The sequence below is a fragment of the Lineus longissimus genome, chromosome 4, assembly GCF_910592395.1.
Source record: "Lineus longissimus chromosome 4, tnLinLong1.2, whole genome shotgun sequence".
Taxonomy (NCBI): Eukaryota; Metazoa; Nemertea; class Pilidiophora; order Heteronemertea; family Lineidae; genus Lineus; species Lineus longissimus.
The window spans coordinates 24634712-24660195 of record NC_088311.1 but is presented as its reverse complement, the minus strand read 5'-3'; the positions used below and the strand labels follow the sequence as shown (position 1 = coordinate 24660195).

The 25484-nt window shown below is 41.8% G+C and overlaps 2 protein-coding genes across 3 annotated transcripts; one reads left to right on the top strand and one right to left on the bottom strand.

Moving 5' to 3' along the window:
- Positions 1-991: 991 nt before the first annotated feature.
- On the top strand, positions 992-6985 carry LOC135486352 (eukaryotic translation initiation factor 2D-like). Its single transcript, XM_064769075.1, has 14 exons — positions 992-1147; positions 1576-1766; positions 1937-2020; positions 2289-2391; positions 2619-2726; positions 3215-3624; positions 3994-4111; positions 4399-4441; positions 4544-4647; positions 5017-5253; positions 5445-5531; positions 5696-5816; positions 6183-6357; positions 6692-6985. The coding sequence occupies exons 1-14, from the start codon at positions 1092-1094 to the stop codon at positions 6760-6762; spliced, it is 1908 nt and encodes a 635-aa protein (XP_064625145.1). The 5' UTR covers positions 992-1091; the 3' UTR covers positions 6763-6985.
- A 1470-nt stretch (positions 6986-8455) lies between these two features.
- On the bottom strand, positions 8456-24387 carry LOC135487044 (nuclear pore complex protein Nup153-like). Of its 2 annotated transcripts, XM_064770352.1 has the most exons (21): positions 24241-24387; positions 23566-23694; positions 22985-23162; positions 22410-22586; positions 22060-22196; positions 21146-21271; positions 20534-20656; positions 20036-20095; positions 19690-19743; positions 19114-19323; positions 18409-18525; positions 18040-18216; positions 17575-17713; positions 17238-17309; positions 15585-16973; positions 14972-15187; positions 14394-14525; positions 12915-13400; positions 12293-12667; positions 11856-12075; positions 8456-11613 (listed from the first exon to the last, which is right to left on the bottom strand). In XM_064770352.1, exons 1-21 carry the CDS (start codon positions 24313-24315, stop codon positions 11505-11507), a joined length of 4701 nt encoding a protein of 1566 aa, XP_064626422.1. In that variant the 5' UTR covers positions 24316-24387; the 3' UTR covers positions 8456-11504. The 2 variants fall into 2 exon arrangements, with proteins under 2 accessions (XP_064626422.1, XP_064626423.1); XM_064770353.1 differs by lacking the exon at positions 14394-14525.
- Between the last annotated feature and the right edge of the window lie 1097 nt (positions 24388-25484).

Sequence of the window (25484 nt, the reverse complement as noted above, 5' to 3'; positions counted from 1 at the left end):
GCCGGGCCGCGCCGCCGGGCCAAATGTCCAATTTACATGCACCCGCTGAAATTGTTATATAGGTCTCGTTAGGGAGTTTTTCCCAATTGTACGCGATGATGACGTGCCCCATTAACAGGACGTAACATCTATTTTAAAATGCGTTTCCAAAGTGATTGCATGAGGACAACCAATTTGTGTTGTATGTCACTGGAAACGCCCGATTCCCCTGATTCTGCAGGATGTTAAATCGGGCATTTTATTTCTTTAAATAAATCATAAGCGTCGCATTTGCTCCTAGCTCTGTTCACCATCCCAAATGGCAATATTGCCAATTGGGCCGGACAATCACGAAAATCCCCAAATATTATACATTTCTTCCTGAATAATTCTTACAGTGACCATTCCCCATGAAAGACAGTTGCTAACGCTACACAAAAATAAAAAAAATCAAGGGTCAACCATTGAACTTTTGAGATATGTTGAATTTTGCACAAATCAGCGAAAAACGCACCAACTGGCACTGAGACGGCATTTCAACACGGGGCCGACGCACATCCCAAGTTCAGTGTACGCATAAGTCGGCAACAACAGTAAATGCGGTGTTTCTTGTTAACCGCCTATTGAGTAGCGCTCTAGGTTTCAGAAACTCAAAAAAAACATGTCTTCGCCAAAACAACTGCTGAATCAACACTGACATACTGTGAGGACGAGAAATCAATGATTTTTAAGGAACTACGGTTACGGGTTGGCCGCGCATGAATACAAAAAAACCTCCCTAATGAGACCATAGTCCCTCTGCCACAGTTTGATCCATTCTCCAAGCGTCGTCAACGGTGACCATCACTGACAAGCCTCATTCAACCTTGTTGATGTAGGTCGAGTGATCTCCGTTGACGACGCTTGGAGAATGGATCAAACTGTGGCACAATTTCAGCGGGTGCATGTAAATTGGACATTTGACCCGGCGCCCGGGAGATTGACCTTGACCCAAAATTGACCCTGAGAAAGTTCTGTACCAGCTGTTTTTGGTTTTGTGCAGCTAGCTGTTTTTGTAAATTTCTGTAATATTCCTTGGTCTGGTCAGGATTTTTACAGTGTGACTCGCAAGAATGTTTCATAAGCCATTTAGAGTCAAGTCCCAATCAGCAATCAGAAGTTCTGACAGGTGAATTTATTTGGGTAGAAAGAATATGCATGCATCATATGTGATGATATGATGGACTGGAGTGGAGATCAACTCAGTCACAGTCACAATCTCACATTTCAATCTCAGGATCTCTCACAAATCTCAAGCCAGTTGCCACAAAATAGATGTGCAGCCCTAGAAAGGCCCTGAACAGACCCAGCTCAAAGTTGTCCGTCTGTTGTCCAAATCTCAGCACATCTTATCTTGACTCGTGCCTTCCATTATCATCATCTCATGATGATAGGCTAAAGTTTCAGGCAAAACCACCTCTCCACGTACAGAAATGTCGTGGTGTAACAACAGGGCAACATGAAGTCACGAGCAGCCTGGCGATATGACTGATGATGATGGGTGACTTGAAGATTACACGAGCGGAACTGTTACCTAACCATAAACTTTCCTTTCAGGAAAAAACTCCGAGCAGAAATCAAGAGTCAGTTTGTGGATTTGACCGAAGATGAGCTTCGTGATCTTGTGCCCAACAAAGAGGAGATGTCGGTGATGAAGATTTTCACACACTCTGAAGATAATGTCATGGTTTATGTTTTGAAGAAGAATCCCATCTTCTTTGAGGTGGACCGAGTGGTTTATCCTACAGGTGGGCATGAGTTAATGAAATAGCAGATTACACATGCAATTAGAACTAAAGAAGTGGAATTGAAATGATTAGTACTTGCTTCCAACTTTAGAAGTATTATTTCCTTCATTATCTTGAGGTGAGATAAAGTGGTCAAGATATGATGATGATGACGGTTGTCTTCTTTTCAGTGTACACGTTGTGGAAATTCCCAGATCTTTTGCCAGTGTTTACAACGTGGGCGCCTGTCATCCAGCGTCTGCAAAAAGGAGCAGGTAAATACTTTTTACCTCACCTATCACCATTGAGGTGATCTACATTGGACCAGCATCCTTTCCGGGGGGGATGCTACTCTTAGTTGCTTAATGATACATGCTTAAGTTCTTATTACCGGCTCTACACTGTATGACTGCACTTTCTTAAGCGCTTTACATTTGTTCCCAAATTCAAAAACCTTTCAGTAGAAACCAAAGGGTGAACATACATGTACACATAATTCATACTGAAAATGTTGGCTTACCCGAGTATGCATGTGTGTTTCAGATCTGATGCTTCCTGGTGTCATAGTGAAGGGTCCAGTCACTCCAGAGACCTTCAAACATTTGGATAAAGGAACTCCTGCTTCAGTGAATCTTCTACCTAATAAGTAAGTGTCCTAACAAGTATAGAATTTTTGGAAATTCTGGGTGTCTTCTGGCATCTGAATCAGGTAGTGATAGTAATGAAATGCAGAGGAAAATGCAAAGGCAGCTGTCATGATGGAACAATAGGCCTTTCTTTACAGTCTTTCATCGCATCCAGCCCAGAATTCTGGCTAAATGACTAACTTGATTTGTGATGTTATTTTTCACTTTTGAATATTCCATTTTCCAGGGCACCTATTGCCATTGGTAAGACAGCGATGTCGGGCAGTGATATGTACCTTAGCGCCATGAGAGGAAAGGGAGTCATGCTCTACCATGTTTACAAGGACCAGTTATGGTAGGTTGAGATGAAGAACATAAACACATACGTTTAGTTTAAATTTTAGTTTTACTCTGCACTTAAAGTTGTTTGACAACGGTCTCCATGTACGACTGTAATCCTATCTTGAGTATGGTAGCCATCAACATCCTGAAACACCAAGGAAAGGTGAACCACTTTTAAAGCCTTGCTTGTTGGTACTAACTTGAGGCGGTAGCGCAGTGGAAGAGAGTCGGCCTCATGATCAGGAGGTCGTGGGTTTGACTCCCGGCCCAGTCACTGCTTAGTTCCCCTACTGGTCGAGCTCAAGTGAGCACCTTCTGGTTGCTCCGTGAAACCCCTGATTGATTTCTGTGGAGACCAGGGTAAGCGCTTGAGCAGTCTTTACTGATTAGCGCTATATAAATATAAACATTACATTACATTCTATGAGCTCTTTCAGAGACTGACACGAGTCAAAATTGGTTAAGAAGATTTTACTATAAGACTCCTGTTGATTTGTTTAGGGCCCATGGAGACAAGAGCAATCCACCAGAATTGGGTGGGGCAATACAGGTTGATGAGAATGTAACAGATGGTGGTTTGGAATCTGGGCTAAAAGAAGATGCTGAGTCATCAGGAACGACATTGAATGGAGGTGGAGCAGACATAAAAGTAGAAGAAGCAGACGTAGCATTACCAGGAGCATCTGCTGTAGATTCTGTGATTGAAGAAACGACGAGACACTTGAGCACTTTATCTTTAGAAAATAATGTGTCCGAGACTCCAGACGATGATATCATTTCATTGGAAAGTGGTGCTATGTGTGCTGGTGCTGGTGCTGGTGGTGCTTGTGGTAACGGTGCTGCTGAAGATATGAGTGATATTCAGGGAGAGGCTGAGGCTGCCTATGTGGAGGAACCATTATCTGAAACAGGTGAGTTAACACTTGTTCCACGGAGGGCTAACGGCTAACCAAGATGCCATTTAACTAGTGCCCATGTCAGGGCCTCAATAGGACAGTAGCTTTCAATGCACTCCTCTCCCTGGCTGGAGAATGTCAGGGCCTCAATAGGACAGTAGCTTTCAATGCACTCCTCTCCCTGGCTGGAGACGGGCTTCCCTAGGCAAATGAACCTGATTAGCACCCAACTTGACTGGCACGTAAGCTAGAGTTGAGGCACTGGGCCTATTAGGAACGGCAGTGATAGGCTTGACCACCTAGGGGCAAACACAGAATATGACAGCCTCATTGAAGCAACCCATTGATGCTAATACTTGATGCTAGTTTTCGTTTACCTTTCAGAACAAATGGACAAGCTGCTATATGACTCGCTTTTACACTCTCTGAAAGCTACCATAAAGAAAACCGATTATCCAATTCTTACCAGTAAATTATTTCGATTACATATGGTACCTTGTTGGTAAGCATAGCTTTTATGTTCCCTATTTCTCTCTTTCAAGGACAAGATTGAGTAAAGCGGTTTCAGTTGGATACCTAGACTATTGACCTATCTCTTTAGAACATCTTTGGTTCGAGTCTTCATCATATAATATTCCACAAAGTCCTCGTTGCTGTCGGTACAGGTTTGTTCAAAATGATAATCACGATAGGAGTATACTTAGATAAATGCCTGGAAGGTGTTCAAGGAACCTTCTCATGTTAAACAGGAAGAAATATTCTAATTCGCTGCTTTTCATTTCATTTCAGTCGTGGTAAAGACTTAGATCTGAAAAAGTCTAGTTATAAAAAGGTCAGTTCAACTTCTTATACTTCAGCACGTTTTTGTTGTGGCCAAAGTTTCTGCCGTAAAAGGTTCTCATCATGATCACCAATGACTGCCTTTGTTTTTCAGTTGTCAAAGTTTCTTCAAGAAATGGAGAAGAGAAATCTCTTAGGGGTAAAGGAACTTTCTAAAGGTGTTGAAAGTGTCACTGCCGTCAATAGAGCTCACCCTGAGTAAGTTTACTGTCTTTGATGCATTCCTTAATAGCAGTAGAAACCAAGGAGTGCACATGTTGTGATACGCTTGGCCATTTCAAGCTTGTTGAGACAATACAGAGTTGGCCAGGCCATGATCTTATGCTTTTGTGCTTTGTATGGTATTCTCAAAGCGCTTTACAATCGCCAGAGTCTCATCCAAAAACCTTTCTATAGAGACCAAGGAGTAGACATTTCAAGCCAGTTGAGATTATACAGAGTTGCATTGGCCTAGCCATGATCTTAGATTATCGGTCAAACCCCCTATTCGCTGTTCGACAGTGCTTCCAGAATACAGGCAGAGCATGAAGAGAGAGAGAGGAGCTAACCATATTATTATGTTCTCAGCCTGAGGTCATTCACCGTCCCAGATCTTCCTGAAGAAGAAGAAGATGACGAACCAGATGATGAAAAACCTTACGTACCGCCAGAGATTGTCGACATGTTTGGTGTATCAGCAGCTGTGTTACCCTTGTTCTCATTGGTTGGTTACAAGAAGGGTTCAGCGTTGATGCTGTCAGATGTGAGGAAGGCTATAACAGGTTACGTGAAGGACGAGGAGCTGAAGGATCAGGAAAATAAAGGGTACGTTCTCTTGTTCATTTTGTAAATTGACCCTGTCACGTTGGAGTTTAGTGCTTTGAAAATGCAAGAGCACCGACACCTGGGACTGGTTGTTCTAAACTAAATTTCCCCCACTTCGCCGGTGTTAACCTGACTTGGTGTTCTCCTTCAGTCCTCACTGATGCTTAGTTGTTGTTTTCATCTTTTTTCAGAAAAGTGATTTTGGATCCTGTTCTCACAGATGTGTTGTTTAGAAGTGAAGGAGCTACAAGTGTGCGATATGACGAGTTAATCAAGAGGTAAATATCTACTTGTCGTCTTGTTTATACAGTAACTCGTGTTGTGCTCTGATAGTTATTGGTTCAGAATGGTGTACTAGTTAGGCTCTATGAATTAGAGAACTACCTACCTTCGTTTAGCTGGGAATGGCGGAGTCGTTATTGTAATTCACTCTTGATTGCAGGTGTCTTGAGAAGATGTCCCCAATGCATCAGATGACGTACCCAGGGGAGAAACCAGTCGTCAAGAAGGGCAAGGTGGAACCTGTCACTTTCATGATAGCACAGAGGGGTGGAAATAAAAAGGTACAGTTCTGTTGGGTGGTTGTTGATGGACTTGTAATTCACATACCTTTTCTATGTCTTTTCTTCCGCTGATCGGTTTACTGGAGCCAAAGCAATACAAGCAACCTTCGAAATCTGGCAACATATGCTGTACGTATGAAGGATTCAAGTTGACCAGTTTTGGTGGACGTCGTTGAGTTTACAAAGGACAAAACAGACTTTGTTAGGTGACTTCTACATGTATCGAGAGGTGTCCTCTTTGACAAGATTCTTGAAAATGATGGTGTGGGTGTGACAGGTTGTCTTCTACCGTTTGCATTATATCTCAGTACAGTATATATCTCATTTACTCTCATGTGTTTATATATTTCACTCGTTTTACTTCAGGTGACCTTGATCGAGAATCTTGAACAGTTTGGTATCAGTCCGAAGCAGTTTGCACACGAGGTTCAGATTGGAGTAGCGTGTAGCACATCAGTCAGTTCACTGCCGGGGAAGGCACAAGGCATGCAGGTTCTCGTCCAGGGAAATCAAATCAACTTTGTAGCAGAATTATTAGCAGGTAGGTTTCATTGAAGTTCCATGAATTTGGCGGACGGTGTAACCTTTTGCTTGTTAGTATCTTTACAAATGTATGTTGTTTATAGGAGGCGCTATTCTTTGTGATGACGTGGATGAGTTGTGTTAACACCTCACATTGGGTTTTGTCAAAGACGTGGATTGAAGATATCTTTCTCTCTTTGGACAATCCTCACACTTTAGTCTGCTGCTGATAGTTTCGATCCATAGTCAAAAAGTAAAAGTTGTTAACTAGAATAACAATGTTGTACAAAGACTGGGCCCCTGATCTGAGATTTGTCTCTAGTAAACCTTGATTAAATTGTAATTTTTTTCAGACAAATATCAACTGAATAAGAAATACTTACAAGGATTAGAAAAGGCTCCAAAAGGAAAGAAGAAAAGATAAGGACCTTGCCACACGAGTGGAGGCTCAGGACAAGAGAGTTTGATACAAAGATCCATTGATTGGGGAACCTTGATGTTCACCAAAACATTCATTCTTTCGTGGTATCTCAATGTGAAAATGACTGAATATGTATGTGCTGCTTAGAGACGGTCACAACAGTGATATGGAGGACATTTTCAACTTGATGTTGAAAATGGACGAAACTGTCAAATTTAAGTTATGAATAAAAGTTGATGCATTTAGTTTTGCACTTAGTGTCATTTATAGATGTAGACAGAATTTGGATTGAATCACACCAATTTCATACATGAGCATCACAACTACATGTATCTGGAATTGTGAATAGGTTTTGACAAAGGACTTGCCCGTTATGTATTTGGGATGGTACAGTTTGGACTTCTTTGTGCCGTCTTCCACCTGGGCATGTGGTTGTGACCTACTATGTCTGTGGTGCGAGGTTGTGATTGTTGCTACATTATTAAAGGATACTCCAGCGACAGGATCATGCCGTGTGTTTTGATCATGAAAGATTTGAATACGAATAGACACTATGGTAGAGACCAGAGAAAGTTGTCCTCACAACCGATTTGGACTCTGAAACCGTATCCTCCAGGAGGGGTGGTGCTGATAGTTCACCATGGCGTGGAAATCAACAAAAACAAGGCAGACAGATGGTTGCCATCGGAGTACCAATTCAGCTTTCTACAATCACCAATATCGACAGACTGGTTGATACAAGACACACATTTAATATATAGTCATTCTTGACTTGTCCAAGTTTGGCAGCTGTCTCTCGCGCCTGTACTGGTTGGTGTCTTGTAGATCCGAGACAAGAAACATCAAGTGATGACAAAAACATGAAAACAAAACAAGCATGTATTTCATTACAACCTTTTATTTATATGATCCATTTACATTTGCACATTGTCTTCCATCAAATGAGAAAAATGTATTAATACCCCTTCCCTCCTGGAAGAGAATGTGCTGGTGACCAGAATCAAACCACATGCTTTAGTATTTAACAACAGTCACGCATACAGAGGAAAAGGAGCCATTCGGTGCATATGCAAACATCCCATAGTGATCATCTCAAGCCCTGTCATAGGAGCACATCCTGGGAAGATGTGAAAGATTGGTCAATTACCAGCTATAAGGAAACAAACAACAGCAGCTCTGAAGCAGTACACAATCTCTAATCAAATCAGAAATGACTGGCAAATATAAAGCAGACCCTGAGACCTAGTTGACAAGATCTATGTTCCATGTGTAAAGTGACTTTTGTCTTCCCAAGATATGCCCAGTGGCCATATTCAGGCCTTTTGTAACAATGTCTTCTTGTGAAGTATTTGCAAGGCTGGATAAGGAACATTTAATCAGAGGAACAGTGCACACACCCGAACGGCCCCAACATAAACATCGAAATTTACCTCCTTTTGTGCAACAAGAAAAAGGAGAAGTCCACGAGGACAGAAATTCTTGCTTTTTAAGATGAGAAAAACAGCCAGGCACTAAGATACTTTTAAGAATAAAGAAATGGAAACAAGTTTTCCCTTTAGTTTTGATAAAGGCTTCAGGCTAACATTTTTCTCTTTTTTTCTGAGATGTTAAAACGGAAAGAATGCAACGGCAGAGGTGACAAGGACTAAAACCATATTACAACCACTTGAAATCTACCAAGGCATCAGCTTTTGTAAGGCCAACTCGGTAAACTTACATAACATATTCACTTAGTACTTTAACTAAAGTAAAACTGAAGGTATCGACACAGGAAATAATATGTACATTTTACAATTCACTCACACCTGAAATTTGAAGTTTACAGGATTTTAGCACACTCATACAAACAGACAAACATTCATTCTTTAAATCAAAGTCTATTTACAGCAGCATGTGGTTTATCCTGGACATTTTCAGTGCAAGATTCAGATACATACAAAATAAATAGCTTCACTTGGATCATATTTATGCAAAACTTATGGTATTTTACACAAAGACGTCCAAGTAAGATATGGGATGGCATGATGCAATTCGAAGGAAAATTGAGACCGGCATAAATTTTCTTCACTTGTTATTCTACATTACGTCATCGTATTTATTGAGAGGTAAAATTGAATCGTGTTCTCCTCCGGCAAACCAGCCATCCCATAATCTTTATGAAAGCATCGTAACTTTCTAGATATAAAAGACAATCACTACATAAACATCATTATTTTGTGAGGACTTTTCCATCGTCGGGCAAAAATTCCCTCAACATTATCAGATCACAGTTTAGATAATCATTATTTTTGCAGACCTCCAAATCATGTATTCACATGGCATGATCATTGTTTAAATCTACTGGTAATGGGAAGAGGCTCTTCATCAAAGCAGAGGAATAAGTTGACATATAAATCAATCAAACCTGAGGGTTCATAATTTTAGCGCCCCAATATGATCTCAAGAGATGAAGTGTTCATCGATGGCAAACGGGCGACCATGGACAGTAAACAACGGTGCTATGTTAGTACACAGGAGTGTCGAGGTGCTCAACTGAGGTATCATTATTATTTTGTCGTCCCTGGCTTCATATTTACCACCAAGCAAAAGCAATAGCAAATTTCAAAATTTCCTTTCGAGAAACCTTACAAGTGTCTCTATAAAGTTAACAGAGACATTAAGAATGCCAAGATATAGTTTTGATGCCAAACTCTACAGGAAAAGTCCCCAACATCACAGTCTAATCTTTCAGGTCTTTGATAACTTGCATAATTTTATCCTGGATTTGATATTTTTCCTCTTCCACAATCGCATATCACAATTTATTTACAAACACACGCCTAAATGGCAACTGCAGTGGCTACATTACAACCTGAAAACTTAGACATCTGACAATATTTTTATACACTCCTATACAAATGCAGCACGCCAATTTAAAACTTTGTTCTGAGGAAACAACCATCTAATGAATGTTCAAATCCAAATACAAAAGATCCACCCAGGCCAGGCCATCAGATTAAAAAAAATATCATTTAAATATCGAAGTCCTTTACACAGAATGAATGAATGTACACAAGACTTGGTTTGGAAATATGTAATCTGATGGCTAGAATCAAGAGAGCTCCGATTGTACCAGAAGGATGAAATAACCAAATGTTTGTTTCCAATAACACATAGATAAATTATTGCATTCAGGGCTATCGCATCTTTTTGAAGTTATCGCAAAAAATGACTAATTTTAGATTTTAACAGTTATGATACATAACAACAGGAATTGAGCATTGTTCGTTGTGAAAAATCAACAGTTTTCTTCCGTCTCATTCAGTTTGTGAGTAGCACAATGATTGTGTTAAATATTACGGCAAGAAGGATAGCCTTGACTACTCAACTTGCACAAGAACACACAGCACTATCACATGGAGAGGAAAGACACTTACAACCACCATTGCTTCAAATATTGAATCTGGTCTGAAAATGTCTGTCCATATGATCGAGCGGTATACCAAGCGTCCCTGATGAGGATAATATCAGTGTCTTATAAAAGCCCTCAACAATGGAGTAATACATGCCTTGGTAATGCTTGACAGAGTTCCAACGATTCATTTCAACAGTCACGGAAACCATTACTTCATTAAGAAAACTAATGAAGCCAAGACACTGACATCAGCCTCGTACTGATATTAAGTTAAAACAGCATACATCTATTTACAGCCACAACATGTGACGTCTGCAGCCAACGGCCTCGTATGTCGATGGAAGAACAAACCGATTAAGACTCGTAAAGCTAGCGGAATGTATGAAACATTAATAACAATTTACATTATATGGCTTTAGCACCTTTTGTCCAAATGCGCATTAGAAAGTTCAGCGGATTCAGCCATTGGACATAGTCAGCTTTGTTGACCGCAGTTTGTTGTTGGGTTTGAATTCAGGAATTATAACTGGTCCGGGTCGTCCAGAATACAAAGAATTAGCGATGAGAGTACTTAAATACAGGGTTCCTACCCATTTCTACAATGCCAGTCAATGGTCTTGATATTGTTTTCAAGGGGTAGAGGAGCCCTGTACGGAGCACTCTTTCTCGTTCATGAGATTTCAAAGGAGAGTTGTCAGCCACACGAGAATATATCAACAACTGTGGCGTAACAAGTAACAATGGTTTGTTCAACTTGGCATTAAACCTGTAAGAATTCAAGCCCAAGTGACCTATTTACACCCCACGCCCAGGACATCCTGCTGGCAACGTTTCTCACAACTTGACCCGATTCAAAACGTCCATTCTCTTTTAACAAACAAGATTTGTCTTGGTTCTTTTCTCTTGGTATTTGTAATTAAAGCCATTTTAACCCCCACTCACTCACAATGGCCGTATTGCAAACATTACAGCCTGTTTTGGCAGTCATGGTCATATTTTTCTTCAATCTTCTACAACAGTTAGCTATACTCTTCCAACTGAATCTCTCCTTATAACTTAATCTGACCAATTGTCTAGATAATATGTCCTTACCTAGGTGTGACGTCATACCATTGTTGAGCAACCTTTTATTCCTAGCTGGTTACACAATCCCATTATACTTTAATCAAGTCAGACAAACACATCAGCCACAACCCTTTTACTTCACAGTAGACAAACATTTGTTGACTTACAGCATTCAATTTTTCCCTTAACTTACTGCGTAATCCATCTCCCGAGGCGACACTTGTCCATTGATCCTCCTAGATATGCTCTCTATTCATCACAGGTTAGCTGTTGCTGACAGTCAATCCTACCGTCCTTTCAACTTCCGTGTAGCCCTCTTGATTTTTCTACCAGCAATGTTGGGAGTCACGCTGACACTGAACGGGTTGCCATCCGTACTGGGTGCAGGAGCAGCACTGAAACACAGAAAGCCGCTATTCAGCAATTGACACAAACTTCTGAATTCATTTCAAAAGTATTTCAATACTTCATTGGTCCAATTTCAGGTACAACCATCATATGATTTAGTGTCCTTGAGCAAGACACTTTACGCTTCAGATGCTCTTCAAAGAAAGAATATAAATGGGAAGCAATCCGAAAGGATAAAGTGAGCTTTATATGAGCAGATAGCAGAATCACTAGAGGTTTGCCAACTTACCCAAACTGGAAAGGTTGTGGCGTAGCAGGTGCAGCAGGTCCCCCGAAGCTCATGTTGGGAGTAAAGTTGAATCCTGAAGTTGCTGTCGGCTGGCTAGCCACTGGGGTGGGTTGTGTTGGTTTGTTGGCGCCAAACTGGAAGGGGGCAGACGTGGCCTGCTGCTGTTGGGCTGCAAAGTTGAATGCTCCTGTTTGGGCTGATTGGCTGAAGTTGAAACCAGCTGAAAGAAGATGATGCGTGAGATGAAAGTGGGGCCCAGCAATACTTCTGATTTGGTCACAGTTCCAATAGCTTTTTCAACCGTGCTTCTATTAAGATGTTACTGCTATTGTTTTGGCAAGGTTTGGTTTTATGCATTTTATGAGTGACCACCAAGACTGCCGTACGGCAGTGAGTCGGCATCAGTCTGTCTCTACTCTCTGGGGAATCGTACTTACAAGAGTTGGCTGTAGTAGCCGGTGCACCAAATGCAGGGGCTGGAGTTGCCTGGACACCGAAACCTGTAGATCCTGCACCAAAGGCTGGAGCTGCTGTCAGAGTTTTAGTAGCAGTGGCACCGAATGTTGGCAAGGCAGTAGCAGCAGAACCAAACGCTGGCGTTGGACCTGGGGCGGTCGCACCAAAAGCTGGGGTGGCCTGACTAAAGGAAGTGCCAGTACTTTGTCCCCCGAAAGTTACTGCGGTATTCGGAGTCCCGAAAGGCATTGGTGCTGAGGATTGTTGTTGACCGAAGGATGGTGCTGTGGCAGCTCCAAAGGCCGGGGCAGCAGCTTGCTGGGCCGGCGCTGCATTAAAACCACCAAATGATGGGGCTGAAAGAGGCGATCGGTGTGAACATCAAATGCTGGTGATAGTAGTAACAAACTGTTTAAATAGAGATTCTAGTGATTCAGTAGCTTCCTCTGAACCAAAGATAGGACCTCCAGCATGTCCAGGGTAACAATATTTCTCTTGGGCTCTTGATAACCAAAAAAAGCCAGCACTTTCAGCAAATATGATTGCAACTATTCATAAGGATAAACAAATCCAACTTTTTATTGAGTCTGATGACAGACTTACCTTTAGTTGTAGCAGTCGCTCCAAAAGTGAACGTGGACGTTGTGCTGGCCGACTGGGCAGCACCACTGGTACTCTGACCAAAAGCAAATCCTCCCGGCGCAGCACTGGTAGTGGCCTGTGTTGTTGCCGTCTGCCCAAAACTAAACGAAGCAGTTGTAGATGGCTTTGTAGTGCTTTGGCTGAAGTTGAATCCACCAGTTAATGCCGGTGTGGCAGTAGGATTTGCTGAACTGGCCGACTGACCAAATCCAAACCCAGGAGTTGCAGATGTGGAGACTGGCGCACCAAAATTGAATGTTGCAGTACTAGAGGCGACAGGCAATGGATTGGCAGATCCTCCTAAGTTGAATGCTGCACTTGTCGTTGGGTTGGTGGCACTCTGTCCGAATGTTGGCGTGCTGGATGAGCTGTTACTCTGGCCGAAGGTTGGGGTGGAGCCTTGTGAACCAAAGTTAAAACCAGACGTGGCACTGCCCCCCGTCAAACCTGAATTGTACAATAGGACAAAACAGAATTAGTTATAAAAACATTAACCTGTTAGTAGCTAACATACATGTAGTTAACTGCCTGTCGACACTGAATACAAATTTAAAACAGTCCGAGTCACTTCACGGCTTTCGACTGATGATGCGCCCATTTTTGTCAACCAAATCCACAAACAGAATGGATTTGAAATGAAAATTGTCAATGAGATGATAAATCTGTAAACATTTCACCGAGTTACGAAGTTAAAAGATACTAAATAGCTTCTCTAGCATCCTGTTATCAGGTTAGCTTAACAGCTCTTGCCCTTGCTCAAGAACGTTGGTGAACTGAAAGCGCTCTCTGGCTTAATACTGAGATCAAGGCAGGCATCAGCTTCTTATGGGAAACTCCTGGGGGGTATTGGAACATTGGAAGATAATGATATGGGCTTCATGATACATGCAAACGAGTAACACTGGACATTTTGAAATGAGATGGATAAATGTAATGTCAAAGCCATTCCAAAACATGCACCATATGACTCCTTGTTATCTGGCCATGCTGGAGGTTCAACCACCACCACAAACTACCCCCGGCCACAAAGACACACCACAAGTCTTTTGCATGTCAAAGAGTGTTAACCATGAATAGGAAGAAGTAGTACCGTCAAACATTATAGAGCACCAGCAGCACTTGTCCATGTGACTATATTTGTCCTCGACCATTCATGCAATTTTCAAAAACAGCGACTGCAGGAGGCACCAGATACTCAGTTACAAGTTAGACAAGTTAGATGAAGGTTTATGATGATTAAGATGGGGAAACTGCCAGCCAACCATGATTGGATCTATGTACTACAATGTATTGTTAAACCTGATATGACACACCTGCATCTTAGGCATGGATAATTAGCCAGGAATAAATGTTAGTCGGCACAGTTAGGTCGTGCTACTCTAACGAAAGTCACTAAGCACCAGAGGCCATAATTAGCAAAGGAGTGAAACCTTTTAGTACCATATGGATGTCCAATATCAGCTGGACTCATTGGGACGTCCGAGGCTGGAGAGACGAGTTTGCTGGTGATGCTAGTGGTATGAAGCCCGAACAGGAATGGTGCTCCTGTCAGACTGGTCGAGACATCCAATCCTATTGCAGGGAAGAAACGGTCATAACATGAAGGTTTGAAGCCACATATCATTTTATGACTCCTAAAATGTGGAACTACTTCTATAAGCTGGTATCTCCACTTAGCATTTATAAATTCTAACTTAAGACAATGCACAGTGCTGTAGGATGTATGACACCAAAAACAGATCTTTTGCTGACAGAATGAATCAACCTTGGTTACACCTCGCCACCACAGTCACTCGGTAAATATACGACAGAAATACAAAGACAGTAGTTGCTTTGGACATGTTGTCCTCACCTCTACACAACTGGGCCTGGTTGGTCAAAACATATTTTGTCCCCAACATTGGTCTAGACTTAACATAGCATTATCTCTTTGAGACCTTCGACCTAATGCCAGCATAAGTGACTAAAGTTATTTTGAACAACGGGGCCCCGATGACAAACCACAATGAGACCCTTACCGTCAGCTGGTTTCCTCTTCACCGCCGGCTCATTCTCACTACTTCTAAATAAGGATTGGACCGGTTTGCCAACACTGGCCTGACTCGCTTCAAGTGCGAACGCCTTCGAATCCAATCCACCAACTCCAAAACCTGCAGTACTGGGCTTGGAGGTTGCTGTAGCTATCGGTTGGAAGGCAAAGCCTCCTATCGAACCGTTTTCCTTCTTTGGTTCAGCTGAAAAAGGAATTTAATTACAAGTTTTATGATGAATTATTGTGATTAGTCAGAACAACAAAATATCCCAGACTTAGATTAGAATCAAGCAAACTTTCTTCATCAAAAGGTCTCTCATAATCATACCACTTTCAGAAGGATCAAAAATCTCCAAGCCTTAAAATCTAACAATTGATGTTTTTGTTTGTTATGCACTAACTGGTTACTACAACAGAGTCGGAGGTTAAATGGGTATGAACAAAGCATATGAATATGAATACATGTAGGTCTAGTGAAATGTTTGGCAACAAATTTGGTGTCCATTCATGACAGTGTCCAGCTACTAAGACATGAGGAACTATGATACTGTTTTAAGAGAACTCAAACTAGAAAGTATTGAAGTAGTGAAATTCCATACCTGTGTCTTGCTTGTGCTGACTTAGACTAGGCACAGCAGTCACTGGTGCTCCGAACTGGAACTCGGGCACCTTCTTCACTTCACTATTGTCATCGTCGTCTGCCTTACGCTTCGTACTTCCTCCGAACGAGAATCCACCGGCCGCACTAGAGGTATTAGTTGTTTTACTACCACCACCTAAAGATGCTGGGTCCGATTTATTGGAATTTGAAAGCACACCACCAAGAGCTGATGTCTTACTAGAGTCCGAGTTACCAGCATTAAATGCAAAACCACCGACAGGCTTTAATGTGTCTTTGGAATCTGAAGCTTGCTGTCCGATTTTGATACCACTGTCCTTGTTACTGTCTGCACCGAATTTGAAACCACCAGTAACAAAGTCAGGTTTAGAGTCACTTTTAGCTCCAGATGTTTTTGCGCCAAAAGTGAAACCTGCACTCGGCGTAGAGTTCTTTTTCTCACTATTTTCACCACCGAACTTGAATGCCCCACTGGAACCTGACACTGATGATGAGATTTTGAACCCTGCTGTGCTGGAAGAATCCACTGCCCCGAATTTGAATCCACCTCCAGCTGAATCGGATGTTTTAGGTGTTGAATCAGCGTCATTTTTACTGGAGCCGCCGAAGGCAAACAGCGCGGAAGAAGACGTTTTATTACCTATGACAAAACCTGAACCAGAGTTACCACCAAATTGAAAACCACCAGGTTGGGCAAAACCGGATGGTTTCGTTGCACCAGGTTTTGGTGTTTCACACGCCATACACTTTAACGCAGTTGGTCCATTTGACACCAAACACGTGTCACAAGTCCAGGCATCTTCAGGTCTTTTTAATTTCGCTAATGCGTTTTGACTCTCCTTGGTAGGGGCATGATTGGACTTAGTCGGATTAGGGGAGGAGCATGCAAGACAAGACGAGGCATCTGCTTTGTTAGATATCATACACACAGGACACTCCCAGTTCCCAGCTGGTCTCTTTAAATTCTCATACAAAGTTTGGTCTGTTTTGATCGCCACTGAAGAACCACTAGATCCTGAATGTTTCAGTTTCGGCTTAGCTGTGCTACAACAAACACAACTATCCGCATCAGATTTATTTGAGACCATACACGTAGGACAACTCCAAGAACCTTCTGGTGGCTTTAATTTTGCCATAATGTCTTCATCCAACAGACTCTTGAACGATTCCTTCCGGTCGGAGGGCTTGTTTGCCATGCAAGCGACACATTTACTAACGTCAGGTTTGTTGCTTATCATACAGATAGGACACTCCCAACTTCCAGCGGCAGGCTTCAATTTGTCCAGAAACGAGTTGACATTTGTAACGGAACTCGGCGTTTTGGTATCATTTGCAGCAGATGACTTATTCGCCGATGAGAAGACTGAACCTGGAATACGACAGTTTTAGGTTAGAGAAGGAATAAAAGGTATCATGTTCCCCTCAGTGGAAATATCGTCAGGGGCTCATTTCTTGCAGGTGAGAGTCCCCCGTCACACTGAACGGAAGCTTTCTCCAAGCCCTCACAGCATCCATCCATGTTCAAGATCTTGGGTGCACATAGCAATATGAAGCCAATGATGCTCAAATCTAGTCTCTTGTGAGAAGGGAGGGGTCTGCAGAGAGATGTAACCTTAACATCATTTTGGCTTACCTTTCCCTAAAATATCGAGGACACTCCCTTGCTTCAACTCCGATGCTGGTGCAAAGGAACTGACAGGAGCAACTGAAACGAACAGAAGTATCATGTCATTAGGTACATGATTTCAGAAATTCATCTGACAGAGTAACATCTTGTTGATACATCAGCTGGTGATAGTAATAGAAGTCATCAAAGATTCGAGGAATCTAAGGGCAAAGTAGACATCATCTGTATCACTTGACTAGGAGGGTCGTCAGATGAAGAGCAGAAGAGGCTCAAACAACCTCATTCTACCACCTCTACCATCGTTGACCAAAATCAGGCAACTATTCACCTTCCAGCCACATACCTTCTTTAGGTGGTTTGGTTTTCAGTTTCAGACCAGAGGAACTACCAAATGATATCCCGGGCATTAGATTCTTATTCATCACATGCTTCTCATCCTTTCCTTGCTCATCAATACTGATCGGAGAACTAAACTGGAATCCCTTAAAGAATATTAACAAGAGAACTTGGTTAGCATTTCTAAAGGCAGTGTTCACTGTTTACTGCACTCATGTTCATATTCCCTTAACTGCAGGCGACACATCAGATCATGGTGATAGTTAAATAGTCATCAAAGATTCGAGGAATCTAAGAGCAAAGTTGACATCATCTGTATCGCTACTGCAATTTCATCCCTTACAAAGTTGAATATTGTATCTTATGTTAAAGAGTTTAACGAAATCACTCAGGATATATGGACCGGAGACATTTTCTAAAAACATTTCATACAGACTTCTAAACATCGTGAGTGAGCAGTCATAGAACTTACAGTTGCTGCTCCTGGCGATGCCGTAATCGGAGTGCTTATCTTTTGAATCGGACTGGAAAATGTGAACTCTGGAACTGGTCCGGATGATTTCGGTTGTGGTGCCTTGACAGCAATATCAAGCTTGAAACCATCGGATGGGAGGACAAACTTTGTGGGCAAGTTGGGTACTTCAACATCCTAAAGGCAATACATATTCATCGAGTTAGAAATGGCGCTCATAGCAAGTGATTGAAAAGGAATCTGCCACAATAAAGTTACACCGCTGAATCCCATTATAACAATGCAAATTTACTGACTTTAATAATAATTTAAGTAGTTTTCTCTCCTAATAAGAAACAGGTCATCATCGAGATAAAAGGATGGACTTACTTCATCATCCTCATCTTTGCGTGCCTGATAATGATGACTCTTGTCTCTCTTCATCTTCCCTGAACCATGCTGCGGCGTTTCCACATGGGTGACTGGCGGCAAACTCGTAGCAACAACCTAGAATTCAAATATAATGTTTAGCCACATTATCATGACATAGATTTCCTTTTCAATTTTTGTTAAATCATTGTGATACATCAGCTGGTGATAGTAGAAAAGTGGTCTTCAAAGATCGCGGAGATCTCAGGGCAAAGTTTAACATCATCTGTATCACAGCTTGGTGAAGGAACGAAGATGGCAATGGTTGGGCCATGTGCTCCGAATGCCTGCAAACGCATTGCCAAGGAGAGCACTCACATGGACACCACAGGGGAGACGGAATAGAGGCAGACCAAGAGAGACCTGGCGGCGTTCCATGGCAAAGGAACTTCAAGAGAAGGGCCTAACGTGGGAGGCAGCCAGACAGCGAGCAGCCAACAGACTTGAGTGGAGGACCCTGGGGAATGCCCCATGTGCCACCTAGGGCACGAAGGGTCCCAAGAGAAGAAGAGTGTATCACAGCTTGATTATTTGGACAGCAATAATAGTTGGCTTTTCAGACAAGGTTACTCAATGATGATGATCTTGTTCAAAGAGTTTGAGCTTAACTGGCTTCAATTTGCCTACTCAAGAGATATCAGTTTTCCCTGATGACTATGGCCTTACCTCTTCTGTTTGACTTCTTCCTGGAGGGTGCAGGTCCACCATCGGAAGCTGCCACACTTTAGATTTACTGGAAGAAATCCTTCCATCATCTGGCTGACTTGTTCCAGGAGAAGGCTGCTCCCTCATGGGCAAGAGGTACTGTCTGTTCTGGGCGATGGATGCCCTACCCACAGCATTCACTCGGCTGGTGGGAGGTGCACCAGCAGGCGTCTGATAAGACAAGAAAGAAAACAATCAGGTACTTCATTTTATGAGATAAGATCGAAGAGAGGAGTTGCATCAGTTTAGATTTTTTGCTGTTCTAAAGGTTCCAATGTTTACACATGAAATGTTTGAAGCTCCACATAATCACACCAGCTACCAGGGTAAAGAATGAGGCTACGTACTGCACTAGTTTTTACCTGCTTCTGCTGGGTGCCTGATAGATCAGTGATACATCAGCTGGTGATAGTAATAGAAGTCATCAAAGACTCAATGAATCTAAGGGCAAAGTTGACATCATCTGTATCACTTGATTCAGCAGGAAGGAGAACAATTCAACTGAAACACTGGAAGTATATTAGCAGCTAAACTTACCCCAAGCCTGGAGGTATTCGGCTGCAGTGACCGTCTCCTCGGATAACTACTTGGCTGAAAAATATATGCCAATTATTAAACTGGAACTTCATATCGGACGTGGATAATAGATCATATCTCGTCAGATACGCACTAGTCAGGAGAAAATTCAAAACATACATGTAGGTCATCAATAAATCTGTTGAAAATTTGACTTATTTGACAGTTCAATTCATCAAGTCAGACATGTATCAAGGCAGAACCTTCTTTTTTCATGGATCATAGCAAGGTCTTGAAGCCAGAAGGTTATTTATTCTTCTCAGTATGTCAACTCATCATCTCATCAGTACATTGGTCATTTACTTACAGTGAACGACAACGGTGAATCATAAAGACTAGAGTTGTTGACTGGGATTCTCTTCGCATCCTGAAAAACATACACAAATCATTCAGATGGAACGGCAAAATAAGATGCAAGGAATCTTAGGCATTTTTTTAAGAGCAAGAACAAAAGACTGTCCTCTATAATCAAAAGCACTGAATCTGAATCACTTGACACAAGTAGATTTTTAGGGTCCTCCCGTTGCCCTGGACAGCTTGACTTCCAGAGGACAAGTTACATCTCCTAACTTGTTGCCCCATGGACACAAGACGTTTGAAAACTTGCCCTGCTTGCAATCAGGTAACCTTTTATGAAACTATGGTCTAAGTGATACATCAGCTGGTGATAGTAATAGAAGTCATCAAAGATTTGAGAAATCTAAGGGCAAAGTTGACATCATCTGTATCACTTGAATATACCCTCAACAGGAAATAAAGACTAACGATGTTTACATCACATGTCTAACACCTTGAAGGAACTTACATGGAGTACAGAAGGCATGCTCTCTAAGGCATCCAGGATCTTTCGAGCGGTAGAACTTGTGACGGTACCACCTAACGATTTATTCAGAGGTCTGGGAGTAACTTTATTCACTGAGAGATTGGACTGCAAACACAAAAATTTAAGTCAATTAAGAAAGCAATGATTAAGATAATTTTTAAACAAATGATTTCAGGAGCATGTGATACATCAGCTGGTGATAGTAATAGAAGTCATCAAAGATTCGAGGAATCTAAGGGCAAAGTTGACATCATCTGTATCACTTTTTAAATCGCTATATTTCTTCTCTGGTCAAGAGTGGGGGACCCTCTTGGAAGCCCCAAATGCCACCTTAGCAATTTCAGCATCCTCAGTAAGTTGTACAGGCCAGGACAGACTGGGTCTGCAGTCACCTGGATTTCCATTCACAGTTTCAACGCTATGTTTTTCTATATTCTTTTTATCACATCAGTTCCTTTTCCTTCTGTTGAACTCTCTATGCAAACAAGCAGCGAAATCATTATCAGAAACTGCAACTGACAGTTCTCACAATTGCAAACTGAATTCTACTCTTAACAAGGCAAAGAGAATTTTCTCAACTAGTTTTTTACTGACCTGATATGGTGCAGTTGCTTTGAGTCTCGACTTGCGATGTGACGCAGCGCCACCATACGTTGTCTTCCCAGGATAATAGGGTGACTGTTGGAAGCTGCTCCCGGGCATCATACTGCGGTCTGACAACTGAAAAAACAATGTATGAACATTGTAACAAGGGCAAAGTCCTGGCTTTTAAAAGTAGCAGATAGGTCTAACTAAGCAACCCATTTGTATGAGCAAGGGCTAGGCTAGATACCAACCCAAGACTGTATGCAGGTAACCGTGTATTCTAGGCAAAGCCAGGGAAAGTTGTCCAACTGTCAGGGGGAGTAAGGGAGAGGTCGTAAAACTCGAGCGATACACTAGCTGGTGAAATAATCTTCAATGATGAAAATCTCAGGGCAAAGTTTGACATCATCTGTATCACAACCACTTCTTGATATTAACATCAAATCAAATAGAACAGTCACTAAGTTAGAAATACATACCGGTCTAGGTGTTGTGAACAGACTTAGACATACATACCGGTCTAGGTGTTGTGAACAGACTTAAAAATACATACCGATCTAGGTGTTGTGAACAGACTTAGACATACATACCAGTCTAGGTGTTGTGAACAGACTTAGAAATACATACCGGTCTAGGTGTTGTGAACAGTCTTAGACATACATACCGGTCTAAGTGTTGTGAACAGACTTAGAAATACATACCGGTCTAGGTGTTGTGAACAGACTTAGACATACATACCGGTCTAGGTGTTGTGAACAGACTTAGACATACATACAGGTCTAGGTGTTGTGAACAGACTTAGACATACATACTGGTCTAGGTGATGTGAACAGACTTAGAAATACATACCGGTCTAGGTGTTGTGAACAGACTTAGACATACATACAGGTCTAGGTGATGTGAACAGACTTAGACATACATACCGGTCTAGGTGTTGTGAACAGACTTATGTTGAACTGAGGGCCAGTTGTCCGGCAGCGTTTACTCGGTTTGCCAAAAAAAGATGAAGACTCGTTCCTTTGAGAAAGAACTGATGTGTCTAGCTCTGGTGTTGATCGTACTGTAAAAGATAGTCAAAGATATAAAACATCTTTAGTGTTTGAAAACAAATTTGGCTACAATATCGAACTAGACTTCTTGTTTTCTTACTGTAAAAATACGTTCAGCGCAAACCATGTATAGGTTGGCGACTAATGACATCATTGAGGATACAGATAGGACACCATGTTTTCCCGACACCTGAAGCCAAGTTCTTGAGGATGACATGACTAACCTCGAGATTCCTCCTCATGTTCTCTTGGCGTCTCTCTTGGCTGTGGCTGGTCACGTAATCTGCTGTCATCAAGAGAGACGCTTTCATCTTGCCGCTCCGCTGGCGCTGGCACTGCTGACGTCAGACCACCAGAGAATGAATAGTTGCTTATATTGATTTGATCATCATATCTAGGACCTGGAAATATCATAAGTTGACGATACAATTGGAGAAACTTGTTGCACAATCAAGGCAAATAATGCATTACTTCAAAAATAAACACAAGCTGCATCAACATTTCCTATTCATATCAATAGGAGAGCAAGAACTATTTTCAGCCTTCGCAAGTTTTAGGCCACAAGACCAAACACTGTATTATATAAATGCGCCCGACTCAATACAACATGCAATTTTTTACAACAATATCCACCAATATTGACAAATTTTAAGTTAGTAGTACAATTACAGAAGCGAAGGCACACAGCAATTCAAATTTTGAAACCATAAGCGCAGAAATCCTTGCCAACTTCCCAATCCCACTCTCTCAACTACATTATTTAAAGGTTCTCCACACAGAGCAAGAAAGTCATACCAACCTTGAGTTGAAGTACTTGGCTGGCTGTTGTTCGGAACATAAGACACAAATGGCATATTGCCATCAACTGCTGAGTACATGTTTGGAGGTGGTAGTCCTCGGCTTGGTCGATGCAGTGAGTTTAGTGGGTAAGCGTTTCTCCTGGGAGTACTGCTGGAAAACTGGCTATCTGGCTTCACCTTAAACAAAGAAATACAAAGTTCATTTTAGCAGCATGATTTTACAGCTCAAATAATCAGACAAGATGTCAGCATTACTGAGTGATACCAACTGCGTAAGAGAAGCACCCAGGAGGTGTAGACGACCAGCACAATCATCCTTTTTACTAGTGTAGGCCTTTCAGCTCATGAATCCTAGGCCTAGCTTGGGCATCAATTTTCTCCAGGAGTAGAACTAATACAATTCCTTAAAATGTCCTTCTGTCCTCCAAAGGAATTCCTTGAAGGACATTCATAAAGAGGATAACTGTCATTTGTCAACACAAAACCACTTCAGTTGTGGTTTACCAATCATATTTTACCCAAGAGCAATTGCATTGACCTGGTCATTTAAGATTAAACCCTCAAAGGTCAGGTCAATTACCTGGGGTGGCATTGGAGTGCTTGGGGCACTCTCGGACAACCTGGCAGGCGTCAAGCTCGACACGATAGAACCAAGCCATGACGGCTGGAGAATCTCCTTCACGGTATCTTTTACTTTCCCAAAGAACGACTGAAATGAAGAGGAAATGCTAAAATAACACAAAATGAATGTAGAACCGGTAGCTCACTAAACTAGCTTCTCTAGACTCTGTTGAGCACGAAGACAATGACGGTCTTTTTCTTCCAATATTGGGCATCAGTCAATGAGACTATTAGCCCCTGCAGAACGAGTTTACAATCCCCGTTCACGGCCAAAAAAAGTTCACTGCAATCGTTTGACGAGTCTAAAGAAGCGCCACTCACAACAAACATGCACAATGACAATCACGACAGTCGACAATGCCAATGGAAATGGCAGAGTGTGATCAAACTGTGTCATTTCCAATCAGGGATTTTAAATTTTAGCCGCCCCTCCTAACAAAAAGAAATCTCGCAATAACTAGCGACAATGTCGTGATATGAACAGCTAATTTTGGTAGGGCTTCACACCGAACATCAGTTGAAGAAAGTACGTGCCATGTTCATAGGAACACGTGCATTAAACAGTGCATTTTTCAACAGCACATGCAGACTTCAGACAAGACCCTGGATTATTTTGGGCCATCATTTGAATTACCTTGCCTCTTGTGTAGGGCTTTGATGGTACATTTTTACGCTTTTGTTTTATTTTCCCTAAACCATCGTTTGACATATCTATTTTGTTTTATTTCAGCGTAAATTGTGAAGATTTTCTCCCCTTCCACCGACGATTTCGGCTCCACAATCAAAGATGGCGGCAAAGACCCGCTTTACGTCACACGTGCCGGGGTTTTCGTGACCTCATGACCTGTCGTCGCAGATAATAATTTGGCGCGAATTTTGAATCACTATAGTCATAGTCATGATAAATTGAATTAAGATTCGATTCCTTTGTAGTCGGAAGTGCGCAAGCACACGGCAATCGTATTTATTTAGCTCCGTGCACGTGATTTGAAGGGACAGTTTGGCCTTGGGTGTGGGATTTAGGTGAAATGCCACCAGATTTTTTGTTTTTGTAAAGGTTTCGGGGATACGACCAATGCATGCGAGCACCTGCGGCGGAACCCCACTAGACTGTCAGCGCTCACGGACTCCGGACCTCCAGACTTTAGAGACCGAGCTTTTCTTTACTTTACAAATACTATATACTCGGCGCCTCACTTATATGTGTTGTTTTTTTCACATACATTGTTCTCGTGGTTTACGGAAAGGTAGGCCTAAAAATAAAATGTTATAGGGCCTAGTGTCTGAAAACAATATTCAGTTAATGGAATTACACTTTTTTCCATTACTGCTTGCTTGATATTGCCTTGATATCAACTTTTTCATGAATCAATTTTGAGCATTATGTTTACAACGTAGTTATTATAGCACGAAATATGAGTCTAAAATGCCAAATACTTGCAACTATTATGTTAATCACTGAAATCTACTAATTGCTCGCTATAAGCTAGGTTATTTCTTACTTTACTATGAATAAAGTGACTTGCCCAAACCCTTTATTGTTCTGTCCAGGCCTAAATGACAACAGTTAATTCGTTTGTCGGTTAACTCAATAACTCTCTTACAACTATGACCAACATGATTGGGTCCCTATTAGTACCATTGTCTGTTGCTGTCAATACCATAGTTCAATTCCTCTGTCACCACCATATGGGATTGTGTCAGTAGGACCAACTTCTACTTTCTGTAGATGTCACAAGCACAATATGCTTCACAATTATCACATACTGATTGTGTCTAATGATACAGCTTACTGGCATAATAAGATGTACTGATGAAATTGGAATACCATGTCTTCACAAGGGTGCACAGTTACACCCGAGTAAGTGTTGCTCTCCC